Raw genomic sequence first — 15541 nt, 5'->3', positions numbered from 1 at the left:
GAAAAGTGAATTATCACCGTATTGATGATAAAGCAAAGAAAATGGGCTATACTAATAATGTACGTTTCTTAAAAAAAAAGAAGAAGAACATGTTATACATTACACCATCTGAAGTCAAAGTCTATTCTTTTCTTTTTTGGCAGTCATTATTAAACATTTCGACCAGTTTGATATTGAATAGTTGAACGGAATTTAAACAAATTATTTATAAAAATCATAGTCTTTTGTTCATCTGATTCATTTTCTTCATGTTCCAATAGTAGATTGTCATCGATTGTATTACTGTTATTATTAGTATTAGAATATGATTTCATCATAAATTTCATTGCTTCTTTTTCATCATAACCACATGTCATCAAAGCGTTGCCTATATCAATACTGTTTATACTGATATATTCATTTTTTAATGTTTCCAAATTTGTATTAATTGTATTAAAATCTAAACAATAAGAATTGGAGACAGTAGTTGTAGTCAATTCTGGATTGGCAATTACATCAACCTATATGTAATTAATTTTCAAAGTAAAAAGAACACATAAGGACGATTATTATTATTATTATATAATGCGGTTATTCAAAGACAAGACTTATAAGTGAAGCTATAATTTATGGACTACCTTTAAGTGACCTTGGGAATGTTTACCTACTTACTAGGGTTAAATGAGTGTTATAAATCTGTGTGAAAAATGATGATTACGGTGTACTGTTAATGGTTAAGGTTAGGAATTAGATTTAGAGTTTTCATCATGAACTAACATCAGTTAAAATGCCAAAACGTTATTTAGCCAAATGGATGAATGAATTTCGTGCCAAAATCCAAGACTTATTATCCTAAATCTGATTGATACCTCCATCTCACTGATTCATGAATTTCAAAATATACAACTTGATTAGAATCAAGAAAACATCGATTGTTTGATTTCTGTGAGAAATTAACGGGAAAACAAGATTTTACAGATAATTTTGAATAAAAACTTTGATGAAGAGACTGATTATTCAAAGTATCTTTAATGTATAATAAATTTTTTTTATTATATCCAATCACTTCTGATCATCTTTTGTTGTTGTTGCTGCTTCATTCAATGTATGAATACTGAATATCATGGTGTAACTGTTAGTAGAGATTTAATTCCAAGGCTTAACTTGCACAATAGTTAGACTTTTTATGCAATATCTTAGATTAAACACTACAATAACATATTCATATCATAAAAAAGTAGTTGGCAATTAACTCCAAATGTTTAAAATAAAATATGGAGAAAGAATTACAATTCAATATCCTGCACTCACTGATTTATTAATATTATTTATTTAAGCACATAAATATTGGTACAAGGAAGCACCAGATATATATGTGCCACACAAATCTCATTTGATTTGTGTGAAGGCTGTGACACTGCCCAGATGCCCAAACTGAAGCAAGTGGTTTTATTAAGGGGTCACATCCGGAGCCTTTGACCTGAAGATCTGATCCAAAAGGCAGTGGAGCATCGTGAGGAGATGAATTCTCATGGTAGCCGGTGACCAACAATTGGGTTATATGCCATTTGTTCCATTAGGATACTGGAGTCCATATGCACCATTGGTTTTGAATCAGGGTTTTCCAACTCCCTTAGGTGGACTTTCCGTGACCAACAACCCGGTTAAAGCGCCGGACATTCGCTTTTTGTCTTCTCAATTATGTAAGCAACACCCCCGCCACGAGAAGGCAGTGAGTACGACTTCCCTTGTAGAGGCTATATACGCGTGGCCATGTGAGAGCATTTGGAGAGGGAGAGCGGACTCACCCCACTCTCGGCCGTACCAGGGCATTTGGGAGATAATTATTATGTCACCAGCTACCATAGGACTGCATTTCCTCACGATGCTCCACTGCCTTGTGGATCAGACCTTCAGGTCAAAGGCTCCGGATGTGACCCCTTAATAAAACCACTTGCTTCAGTTTGGGCACCTGGGCAGTATCACAGCCCTCACATAAATCAAATGAGACTTGTGTGGCACATATATATCTGGTGCTTCCTTGTACCAATATTTATTTGTTTAAATAAATAAACAAATACACCTAATCAATTACGACACAAATCGGAAACTTATCAGTCCAAATTGATACACCATACATTTTACAATATCAGAAATATAGAGTGAAAATGGAAGTTTATCAACAATAAAACATTGAAATACTATTTGATTTGTTTTTTTTTAGTTATTAAGTAGTCTCGCTTCATCTACTTCAATTTAAACGACCGACCACTTACTACTATCAATGATCATAGTTCAATTACAACTCATAACTAAGTACACTAATGAGTACCTTATTCATCATAAATAAATTAGTACACAATAATATTATATTTGTAAGATTTATTGTGTTTATAGCCTGATCATTGTAATCAGTATTAAGATTAATATATACAATAAACAACATATAACCTACACAAACATACTTAAGAAAAAATAGATAAAACAATCAGTATGAAGTGTAACAATAGCGATAATAATAATAATAAATCAGCCGATCAATCCTTAACATAAAGTGAAGTTAAAGGTCAGATAGAAAAGAAAAAAAACACTGATCGTTAATGACGAAGTCAGGGTTTACAGTGAAACATGTTAATCCCTTATCAAAAGAAAGTAATAATGATAGTGGAATCCGACTCAAAACATCCACTTGGTGCTACTGAGTAGTGAGAGCAATCCTGTTAGCTAATATGGGTGGTCAGGGGAGATCGGACTAATCCATTGCTCTCCTTTAAACTGGACACTAATCAGGTTCCAATTTTGTGGCTCACTAAAATCTTCCAGGCTGTCCGATATGGATGTTTATGTATAAGAATTGAATAAGTTTTGGCTTGTAAAGTTTATGAGTGTAGGTATATGCAAAGGGTGTACGCATCGGTTACCACAAGGAACGTAAGCTGAAAGAATATCTCCCATATGTCTAATAAAAAAAGCGGTCTAATTCTTCAGGTCGAAGAGATAAAAAATATGGTAGCAAATGCTAAAGAGAGATGACCGTCGACCCCCCCCCTGAAAGAGTGTTTATGATTATATGTCTGTCATGCAGTTCAGAGGTGAAAACCTTTGTAACTATGGTATGCATGTAATGAGTAAGTAACAATCAGTTGTAGCGAATACGTTCGAAAGAAGTAGTGATCATCTACCCTCCCAGGTGGGTGAATATACTTGTGTGTATGCAAAAGACTGTATGGGTGAAAACTTATGTGTTACCAGTAAACACATAGACCATAAATGCCCCTGCTGCAGTGACCGCGTTAGATGACCCGGGGTATTGACTTCATAAAATTACATCTACGCAGTGGGTTTGTAAGCCTTGAAAACGGGAACTATTCTCAGAAAAGCCAGTCGGCTTCATCAAATTTGACAACACTGGAACACCTTGTATTAAAAAACAAGAAGTTCAGTGAAGGGAGCTTGTCTCGAAAAATTAATTATCAAGCTGTATAATTGTATGTACATATGAAAACTTTAATTGTAAGTCTTAATTCCTTGAGGACATATATGAACAAGGAATAAACATGATGACGTAACATTTTGGTGGAGTTTTGTCTTCTGAGTTGGATGACTTGATCGTGGATTTTTCATCGTTCTTCCGAACGACATCATCAACGCAAATCTCAGTTAGAAGTGATGAAGCAAAAGAAAGGTTATAGTACTAGATTACGTAACATTGTAACAAAACATTTTAATTATCTTACTCTATTCATATTATAATTGGTTGCTAATTTATTAATTTTTATTTGCATACAAACAATCTTTTGTCATTATCACTAACATTACGCAATCAGGTAGTGATAACCACCCTTTACGTCATCATGTGTTCATATATATTTACGATTGTACAGCTTGATAGTGAATTCGTTGAAAAGAGATCCCTTAGCAGAAATTCGTGTTTATTAATGTTTAAATGGGAATAATAATTAACGATTATGCAATCGAGTCATTTCTACAGTTAGTTAACCAGTTGTAAGCCAACGTAGAATCTGACAAATCAGTTTCAGTTGCCACAATATCATATTAACACAATGATAGGAGTAGTAGAAGTGATAACAGTATATGGTGACAGGGTTCTACAGTCTTAGGTAATAAAATCATTTGTCCGATTTGACATAAAGTTAGAACAATGAAATCTTCCGTACGTACGTTAACAAAGGAGTTTCAGCAATAACCGAGAATAACACTACATGAAGTGAAATCGTTACTATTGGTGATGTCTGGAGAATAAAAATGAAGTCATAAGAGGAGTAGTGATAGTAGGGAGGGAGGAAATACTAAGAAAAGGTGGAAGGATATGATCGGGAACCTTATGAGATGTATTAGGTTTACAGCCGTTGTATTGCTGCGAAAGCTCACTGTTTGAGGGAGACACCTGTATTGCCGTCATACTCCCCCCTAATTACAATCGACAGCATGGATTCACTCTCGGACGTCGAACTGTTTCTTCTAGTCCTATTATTCTCAAAATGACATAGAGGAACTTTAGTGGATCTGTCGACATTTAGATCGTAAAACGATAACTATTGAAATATACATGCCGCCAACCTACGTATATAGTTGTCGACTTTATTCGCGTTAGAGAACAACGGAATAAAATAGGTCAAGTACGAAAACGAATTTTGAATACGTTTATTTCACACACTAGTTGATCCAGACAGACAATCAGAGAAACGATGAGAATAAAGCGAAGCGGATAATGTCGTCGGGGAAATAGGAAACGAAGCGATGCGCAGCAGATAAGGCGAGTGAGCCAACTCAGTTCGACTAAGTGTATCTTAATATTTATAGCCAGACCACGTAATAAACAGGATGAGCAATGGACACATATATGATAATATAGAAAACATTCACGGTTAACAAGTGAATAATCAACAAAGTCAAAGTGTGGCTTGAGAAAAATGAATAAATTGGTCCATCCAGAAGCTAGAATAACCTATGTTAGTTTATCATGGTGTGTAACTGGAGAATATCATTAGTCCTTATTACATAATGTGTAACTCACTCATAGTTGAGTACATGAATTTGTTACTGATGCGTTTTATCAATGGAATTCATATTCTAATAATCTTTCTATAAAAATGAGATTGAAAAATTGATATAATTAAGGCCTTGGAAAACTAATAAATTTCCTATAATCATTAAATTTTAACCGATTATATTTATTTTGTTGCTAAGTCCTTTTAATTTACACAAACTCTCCAATGATTGGTTGAAAATAGGTCTTAAAATTACGCGGTACCAATTAGGTGACTAGTAAAGAGATGAACATTTTCTGTGAAATCGTTCACCAACATTGAGTGTGAAATTTATTGCCTCCTAGCAATTATGATAATGAGTAACTTCTAATTTTATACATCACAAATTTATTACAACTAAGAATATGGACAAAGAATAATTACAGTATTACCGGCCGTCACCGCGATATCGGAAGATGGTAGTGTGGTGTGGGTTACTGATATTCAAATAATTAGTAGTATATGGTGATGGTCGGGCATTGAATGTATTTCAGTAGAAGATCGATAAGCAGAGAACGGGAACGGCACGCAATTGGTATGAAAATGCATGAACAATTATAATTGGAGACTATGGATGGATATTTGCAGAAGAAACAGTTAAAATGAGACAATTGATTGTTAGTTTGCAAATTAACTCTTCACTATATGGTTCTCATATTTTAATGAGATATTCTGTAATGCTGTGCTAAAATACATTCGATTGTCCCCACTCGTGTTCTGTTCACTACAGTAGTACCAGCCAATACAGAACAAATCTTACAGTCAACATAGATCAATTGAGTCATCATAATACATGAGCCTGATCATTAAACATCAAAGTAGAAGCAGCTACAATCTGGATCTCAATATAGAGTAATATTTAGTAAAAATTTAAGCAGAAGAGGTGATTAATTTCGATAAAGACGAATAAGTACACGAAGTTTGATTGATCGAAGTCCTACATAAAATTAAAAAAAACTGTACTGGACAGTAATTCTACTTCATAAATTGAATGAGTTCGTAAGATGCAGATAACTGGATATCAGATTCAAAGACTTCAGGGGATCTGTTAAATGTTTTTTAACTTTGATTAAATCTGGGGTCTATGTAAGTAAGCGCTACAACGATCGATCAATAATAAACTATGACGATGAATAGTTTTCTAATGTCCCTCATGAATTTCAAATAACTTCCTATTTAGATTAATATCCCAGTGTTTCACAAAAATTAAGTTTGGAACCTTTTATGAACGATTTATCAATATGGTCATTCGTGAATAAACGAGTCAAATTGCATTTCAATCCACTTTATATGCAGTTAGTTGTAATCAGCGTAGAGCCTTATGCATATAAATACGTTGACATAAATTGACATAACTTTGTGAGGATGGTCCACAAATGAAGTTGAGGAAGCTCTAAGAAGCCCAGAAGGAGCCGAACATATTCCATCCCATCAGGTTTTGGAAGAATATTCTAGAATCACTACGTGTAGCTTCCCTATTGGACAATCCTGATAACTCCCTGTGTGCGGATTGGATAACTATAATGATGATTTCGTTTCTACTAAAAACTATAAATACCTGACAGTTTTGCACCATAATCGACACTATTTGGAATAACATTCCTTCTACTTGTCTTCTGTCCTCTGATTTGTGACTTGGGAGGGTTCTAGCGTTCGAATGCTCAAGTATTACGAGACAGATTAAGAATCTAAGTTCGAGATATAGCAAACTTGATAAGATAGAATCAAGGCGGGAAAAAAGAAGGAATATAACATTTGAAAATCGAGAGTAAGATAGCGTATGTAGCTGAACTAGGCGAGACTATAATTTATGGAGGTATCAATCAGATTTAGGATAACAAGTCTTAGACTTTGACTTGAAATTCATTCATCCATTTGGCTAAATAACGTTTTGGCATTTTAACTGATGTCAGTTCGTGATGAAAACTCTAAATCTAATTCCTAACCTTAACCATTAACAGTACACCGTAATCATCATTTTTCACACAGATTTATAACACTCATTTAACCCTAGTAAGTAGGTAAACATTCCCAAAGTCATTTAAAGGTCGTCCGTAAATTATAGTTTCACCAGTGGCCTAAATTAACCTCTCGTCAATACAATGTTTACTTACCTGTACAAATAAAGAACGTTGTTTTTTAACATCCAAATATTCTGTTAAGAAGAAATTCAATAGACTTTCTTGAGTAATAGTTGACAAAATTTTCACCTAAATAAATAAAAAAAACATACAGTATGATATTGCTATCTTCAGTGCTATCATAAAACAAATACGCTATAGAGGTTTGTATAGATTGGTGAGTTTTATGGTTTAAATCATAGACTTATGAACTTAGTCAAACAATTATTGAAAGCCACAAGGTACAGGAAAACTGATTCATCCTAGTATAGAACAACTGCTTCAGAGTTTGAATCCATGATACCAACATGGATCGTAACAAGAACTTTCAGGTGTTGCGATGAGCGCTTGACATTGAGACCACACAACCTGAATTTTCTGGGTTTCATCTCCGATAGAGTCGTGGATGAGTGAGCTTGAAGAGTCCTATGATAAGATGGGACTGTTCTCACGTTCTTTACGGCTTGCAATGTATATTACCAAAATATTGTTCATTTTGTCCTACCAATTGTTATATACTAGGGAAAAAGTAAGTACGGATAATTTACGGGACCTTTTATAAGACTATTATTCTGTTTATATTCCTATTGTATAACTATTCAGTAACTAGATTATTTATATCTATATTCATCTTATTACAAGCTTCACTTTGACATATTGATTATTATTATATGATTTATTGTTCCTAAATTATACTCAGTTTATTGATTATTGTTCCAACGCTTACAGCCTCATTTGGCTTGATATTGTACAAATATTATTTTCTATTTTATGGTGTGGTCTGCCTGTTTGGTATATAGACAAAGTATGCTTGAAATAAACGATTCGCATTACAGCAGCTGCTATTGGTGTTTTGGAGTCAAGTGGACGGGTTAGGCGGATAAGGGCCAATAAGGACGCTAGATTACTCATACTAATCGAACGTCATTGTCACAGTGTGAAGGTCGTAGAAGTCGTATTCTATTGGTGGATAATTTACGCGAATTACGTCCTTGTTTAATTTGTAAGGTCAACGAATTAGCGACAACCTTGATCAAGACATAATAATTGGCGACGGCTAGGTCAAATCATAACACCAATGTTTCCCCATTTTATTATTTATTTGCATATATATCAGTTACTAAGTTTAATATCCTTTGTATATCTGTGTGTGACAGCGGGGGGAGGGAGAAGATGGCTCTCAATAAGTATTTTTTTATATACGACAATAAACTTTTATTTCACCGTTACATGCGGATTCATAGCTTTATAAATACAATGGCAGAAATTGATCAAATAAAAACCAGGGAAAACTGAAATTCTCAACAATCTGCGAGCACAATCCTAACTAAAGATCGAATCCAAGACTGTCAGGTGTTTGAAGTGAGAACTTATTCCCTGCGGAGTTGACATTCAATATTTGACATTTCAAATACTGTCAAATATTTATTTGACATTTCGCCCCCAAATGCCCTGGTACGGCCGAGAGTGGGGAGAGTTCGCTCTAGCTCTCCAAATGCTCTCACATGGACACGCGAATATATAGCCTCTGTCAGCGAAGTCATACTCACTGCCTTCTCGTGGCACCGGTGTTGTTTACGAAATTGAGAGGACGAAAAGCTAATGTTCGGTGCTTTAACCGGGTCGGTAGACACGGGAATTTCATCTGGGGGAGTTGGAAAACCCTGATTCAAAACCAATGGTGTATATGGGCTCCAGTATCCTGACGGAACAAATGGCGTATGAACCAATCGTTGGTCACCGGCTACCATGGGAATGCATCTCCTCACCATGCTCCACTGCCTTGTGGACTAGACCTTTAGGTCAAAGGCTCGGTGTGTGGCCCCCTAAGAAAGTCACCTGTTTCAGATTGGGCACCTGGGCAGTATCACAACCCTCACACAAATGAAATAAAATTTGTGCGGTGCATATTTATCTGGTGCTTCCTTGTACCAATATTTATGTGTTTAAATAAATAAATAAATTGACATTTCTAACTTCACTCGATTTATGATATTCTACGGTCACCATTGACTACTACGGATAATATTTATCACAATGACTGTATCGACAAAAACCTTCGCACTTTAAGCCCTGGAATAACCATTAGAGATTATAAGATATAAGTGTTATATTAGGAAAAAAAATAAAGGAAAGGTAACTTTCAAGACTGATTTATGGAATATTATTATACATATTCTTTTGAACAAAAGCTTTCGGTTGATTTTATTAAAACTGTCACATTACTTACTATTCTTAATTTGTTGCCTGTCTATCACTTAGAATCTCCCTTATTTACAGTCAGGTTTGGCTGTTTCTTTTCATTTCATGATGTGATATGGTTTGTTATGCCTGTACATAAACCAAGTCTACTTGGAATATAAATATATTAGAGGTTAGTTGATGACTTTGAACTGAAAGCTGGGCATAGAGAGGAGTCCGTGAGTAGTGGACCAATAGAAACATAGCTACCGGATCAAAGTTACTAGTGCTGGTTGAACGTATAATTAGACAAGTTAAAAACACTAAATCACTGAAGTTGGGATTTCGATTGATGCCATTGTCAAGTAATTCTAATCAGCGGTTGAAAGACATAACAGTATATGTTATATCCTAATAAAGAATAAATGAATGGTAACTGCTAGGAATTATTTGTGGACTATCATTATATATATTTTCATTATATAACTATTAAGTATCTAGATTATACGTGTATTAATATGCCTTTAATCATAAGCTTTCATTCTATCTATTAGCTATTATGATACGATTTACTATTCTTAAGTTATTCTCAGTCTTTTAGTTACAGCCTCTCACACTTACAGCCACTTTAACTTGATCTTGCATAATTTTGATAGTTGAGATCACGAGCCAATTGAAGCTAGACCATCATGGAAAACCTGGAAGCACTGGACAGCCGTTTCGTCCTATTATAGGACCCCTCCTTGGTAGTGCGCATCCACGATTCCGTCTCGCGCGCAAGCGCTTAACCACTAGACCACTGAGCCGGCATTCAACGGTGTTAATGTCTAACTTCAACCGATCGACGAAGTTGAGCAACCATTCACCAATTGTCTTCAGTGAGTTGATATCTCACAACAAACCTGGTTGAACTCCACTGGTCACTGCTTCTCACTGGAACTCCAGGAAATACCTCATAGAGTCAGTTACTAGCGAGCATATGATTATAATTAGAAGAGGCTTTTGTGATTTCAGTAATTTTATAGCTTAAATCATGAGTTAATTGGAGCTAGACCACCATGGAAAACCTGGAAGCACTGGACGGCTGTTTCGTCCTATTATGGGGCTCCTCAGCAACACGCGTCCACGGTCCCGCCTTGCGAGATTCGAACCAAGGACCTATCAGTCTTGTGGATGAAGAGTCTCACAATAGGACGCAACAGCCGTCCCGTGCTTCCAGGTTTTCCATGGTGGTTTAGCTTCAATTGACTTATGATTTCAACTATTAAAATTACTATAATATCCGCAAAAACCCCTTTTTGTATTATTGTTTATATGTCTTCTGATTGAACGCTAGATTCAGCTCCTAAGCTCTGCTAGTAATCACGAGTCACGAGGACGATTTTAGTCGAAAATACACTCATTTATATAATGATTGCACACTCATTTTGATTAATAATTAAAATAAAATCACATATATCTAAAAAAAAAACTTGGAGGTACCACACAAATCACATGCTGCATTTCATGCTGAGCATAGTTCAGGTCAATTAAATACAAGTATATCGTATGTTATACAGAATAAAATATCATGCAGGAAAACAAAACAAGTACTACATTGTGTAATCATCACATTGAATTAAAACGGAAGTAATGTTGACCAAGTATCACAATGAATAAAACGATGTAATTTTGACTTTTCCTCCCGTCATATCAATTGTTATTTTCTATTTTATAGTGTGATGCGGTCTAGTTTGCTTGTATAAAACTGCATATGTCTGAAATACATGATTCATACAGTGGAAGTTGAGGTTGTGTTCTGGACTCAAGCGGACAGGGCTAGGCGGGAAGAGTTGACTCAAAACTGCTCGTGCTGGTTAACGCATTACTGATTTGGCACATAGCCAAGGTCGTGTAAGTCAACATTATGATTGACGAACTTGCCACATGATAATTAAAGGTACAAAAGTCATAACAATATGATGAATTTTTCTTTTTTCTGACTACAAGAGGATTATAGTGTTTGATATTTGAATGAACTTATTTTAATGCAAATATCTAGTTGAAAGTAGTTTGAATAATTTCATTTAGTATTGTTTGTTTGAATCTTCCCATCGATGTGTTAGGACTGCAACTGGTCAGTCTCTAATTGGCATATGTGCATACTGTGCGTATTGCCTCGATATAGCCTTAATTCACAAGCATTGTAAGCAAAGATGGATAGTGGTCAGCAGTGAAATCCAGGACGCGCGTTTCGTCCCATTTGGGACTCGTCAGCTGGATGTACCTGCATATCAGAGTTGATGTTCACTCTGGGACTCGAATCCAGTATCCTTCGCTTCAAATGCCATCACGTTATCCACTCGGCCACTGAGTCCTGATAGCCACTTGCTTATGCAATGGGGTGAAGTTTAATTTCACTTAGTATTGTTTGTTTGAATCTTCCCATCGATGTGTTAGGACTGCAACTGGTCAGTCTCTAATTGGCATATGTCCATACTGTGTGTATTGCTTCGATATAGCCTTACAATTTGGATCTCATCATCTATGATATTTAATACCAAATCAACTTACACATTCTTCACGGTAATTAAAATTTGCTGTACTTTCCATAATTTCATCCCAATTTCTTTCAAATTCAGTCATCATATTAGGATCTTCTAATTGATGTACAGATATCAATGATTCTACCTATAGGAAGTTTTAAATTAAATTCTACTATAGTAAGTGAATTATAAACTGTAAACAATTTTATAATTCGATTGTTTGCTTTTAAACAAAAGAAAAACACATTGATTAATCATAAAATGAAGGAATAGTTCCAGTGATAAATGAATTCAACGTTTAAATTCGTTCAAGTTCCGGTTTCAAAATACCACTCTCCTCTAACTACATCGGTTTAGGCGAAGGAATCGTATGACTGCTAGTCTTCAATACTCTTAACAGTGTGGTTGAAAGTTATATATATATATATATATATATATATATAAGGTATGTCCATCAGACAAATCTAGAGCGGCAAAGCAGTGGGCACAGACAACATCCCGGCAGAGGCACTGAAAGCAGATATAGCAGCAACTGCAGAGATACGCCACATTCTCTTCAACAAGATTTGGGATGAAGAACAAGTACCAAGAGACTGGAAAGAACGACTTCTGATCAAGATACCAAAGAAAGGCGATATCAGCAAGTGTGATAACTATAGAGGAATCACTGTTCTCTCAGTACCAGGAAAAGTCTTTAACAGGGTGTTGTTAAACAGAATAAAGGACTTTGTTGACGCCCAACTTTGAAATCAACAGGCTGGATTTTGTAAGGATAGATCGTGTACAGACCAAATCGCAACTCTACGGATAATTGTGGAACAATCAATTGAATGGAATTCATCACTCTACATCAACTTCATTGACTACGAGAAAGCATTTGATAGCGTGGACAGGAAGACACTATGGAGGCTTCTTCGACACTACGGCGTGCCTGAGAAGATAGTCTATATATATATATATATATATATATATATATAAAGAATTCGTGAAGAACATGGATTCTGTCGTTTGCGTCACAGATTGACTGTAGCTAGACAACCATCGAGAATCGAAAACGGTAGACAAGTGTTTCATTGTAGAATGGTATTCTTCAACAGTGGACGTCCACAACCCTGACAGAGATAGGATTCATGACCTTCATGACTTATTGTGAACTTTCAACCTAAAGACCACTAAGTCGGGATCTAATAGTTAGAAATCTATAAACTATGAAATGCCAACTTAATAATCGAAAGGCACAAAATCCATAGAAAAATAAAAATAGCAAAACAATTAATCAACCAATGCGAGAACAGTAAATGTCATTGATAGAAAATGTGGATCGTCAATATATGAAGAACTTTGAATGTACAAAAGTACAGTATTCTATTTGGCTTTTGCCAAATTATGTCACCTATGGCGAAGACGAGATATCCGTCTATCAATTAAGGGACGAGTATACTGTGCAACAGTTCGCTCTGTTCTACTTTACGGCTGCGAAACATGGCCATTAAGAGTAGAAGATTCTTGTAAGTTACTAGTATTTGACCACAGATGTCTTAGAAATATTGCTCGCTTCTGTTGGAATCAACGGGTAAATAATAGTGAGGTTAGACACATGGTATTAGGGAATGATGGTAAATCAGTTGATGAGGTGATGAATCTTCATCGACTGAGATGGTTGAGCCACGTGTTACGTATGCCTGAACACCGATTACCACGACGCGCAATGCTGAATAGTGGTGGAAACGGTTGGAAGAACTTTAGTAAGGGTCAAACCAAAACGTGGCATCAGTCCATAAAGTTATAAATTTCAGGTCTGAGCCACGTTGGCAGAAGCAGACTACTTGGTTGAGGTCCGCGCGGCCATCATAACCAATGGTTGGAGACTCTGGGTGACATGGCTCAAAATCGATCACAATGGCGTAGGTGTATACACTCTTTATCTTCCCTTAAACCTTGAGATTAAAATTACTTCATAAGGTTCTTCCTTTCTACACTATATCCTTATGCACAACCTATCTTTTATATACTACCACCACTAAATTAACTATTTCTATGAATCCGGTGTTCATCTTGTTGTGCTAACGAGATATGGCAGCTTGGGCCGATGCATATATGTGCCTGGTCCTACGTTGTAGCTGACTGACTGACTGACAGTATTCTATTCTAGTGACCAAAACTTGAGCGCTATTTGAATATTAATTAATAAAGATTTCTTACTTAACAAAATGACTGACTATAAAGAAAATCTATATTGTATGAGTATACTATTAGCTAATTAAACCAAAAAGGGAAAAAGTGATCGTGAAAATGGTTATTACTGACTGATACTGTAGTCTTGACCAACTCTTTAGACTTAATAGCCAGAATATTCGGAGGAAAATTTTTCAAAATTTTTCTGCAATAATAAATACTGTAGAAATAAAACAAAACAAGGAAAACACAACATTCTACACTTACAGATGTTTTAAATGTTTCCGATGGCATAGCAGCAATAATTCTTGGAGCTATTCGACGCCAGAAAGCAGTCAATCTCCCAGCGACATAATCAATAGAATATTTATTAGCTGGACTATATGCTACTAAACTGATACCTGAATGTAATGTACCACCAGGAGATGATCGCCAATATCGAAGATAAACAGTATATCCTAAAGTTTCTTTAGTACGCAGATAATCAAAAGCCGGTTCAGATAATATAAACTGAAACACAAATATATGAGAGAAAACAGAAAAAGAGATTTAGTTAAACAAAAACAGCGCATGACTAGTTTAAGAGAATTTAGCATTTGAAAGGGTTATTTAAGGGGAAGCGATTGATTAAGAATTTTTGTTTTAATAGTATGTCAAGTAAAGATTCAAATTGTACTCAACTTTGTGTTACAATGTAATTGTAAGGGTTAGTGATAATATTCAGCAGTTCACGTTTAATTACGTGGGTCAATTGTGTTTGAACTTACAACTAATTAGTTAAAATCTGAGTGTTAAGGACTACAGCCAACAGCATCAGCAATATGCGGCTCTGGACATTACTTTGACAACTAAGGTCTAAAAAGTCTGATAGTCTTACGAGTCCTTGCCGATTGTACAAAATGAATAGCTCAAAGCTGAGTACCTAAATCGTTACTCACTAGACTAGATACTGTTATGAAGAAATGAAATTATTTAGTCTTATTACTTTTGTTGAACAAATAATATTTTTACCCTGCAATAAAGTCCACAGTAGTGTTTTTCCAATTCATATTTTTGAAATGACCTTTTCTGTTATCTAACTCATTGTTTTCGCTCTTAGTTTGCTACTTTTTTTTCGTGTCTCAGAGACGTATTTATTGCCATACAAACAAGGTTATTCTATCGTAATATCGACTTGTACGAATATCCGGCGCTTTAACCGGGTTGGTGGAAACGGAAAGTCCATCTAGGGGAGTTAGAAAAACCCTGATTCCAAAACAATGGTGTACATGGGCTCCAGCATTTTGAAGGAACAAATGGCGTATGAATCAATCGTTGGTCACCGGCTACCATGAGACTGCATCTCCTCACGATGCTCCACTGCCTTGTGGATCTGATCTTTAGGTCGAAGGCTCCGGGTGTGGCACCTAAGAAAACCACCTGCTTCAGTTTGGGCACGTGGACAGTGTTACAGCCCTCACACAAATCAAATGAGATTTGTGTGGCGCATATGTATCTTATGCTTCTTTGT

The 15541-nt window shown here is 35.6% G+C and overlaps 1 protein-coding gene across 1 annotated transcript in view; it reads right to left on the bottom strand.

Moving 5' to 3' along the window:
• Positions 1 to 149: 149 nt before the first annotated feature.
• Positions 150 to 15541, bottom strand: part of Smp_155220 (family M16 unassigned peptidase (M16 family)) — a gene marked incomplete at both ends in the record, with an annotated part of 31037 nt that continues 15645 nt past the window's right edge. Inside the window, 4 exons of the mRNA XM_018797813.1 lie at positions 150 to 500; positions 7145 to 7240; positions 11885 to 12001; positions 14299 to 14541. Of these exons, the coding sequence (XP_018652818.1) occupies positions 150 to 500; positions 7145 to 7240; positions 11885 to 12001; positions 14299 to 14541 (807 nt within the window). The remainder of the gene's footprint in view (positions 501 to 7144; positions 7241 to 11884; positions 12002 to 14298; positions 14542 to 15541) is intronic.

The sequence above is a fragment of the Schistosoma mansoni genome, chromosome 5, assembly GCF_000237925.1.
Source record: "Schistosoma mansoni strain Puerto Rico chromosome 5, complete genome".
NCBI lineage: Eukaryota > Metazoa > Platyhelminthes > Trematoda > Strigeidida > Schistosomatidae > Schistosoma > Schistosoma mansoni.
The sequence above is the reverse complement of the archived record's forward strand: the minus strand, read 5'-3'. Positions and strand labels throughout refer to the sequence as shown.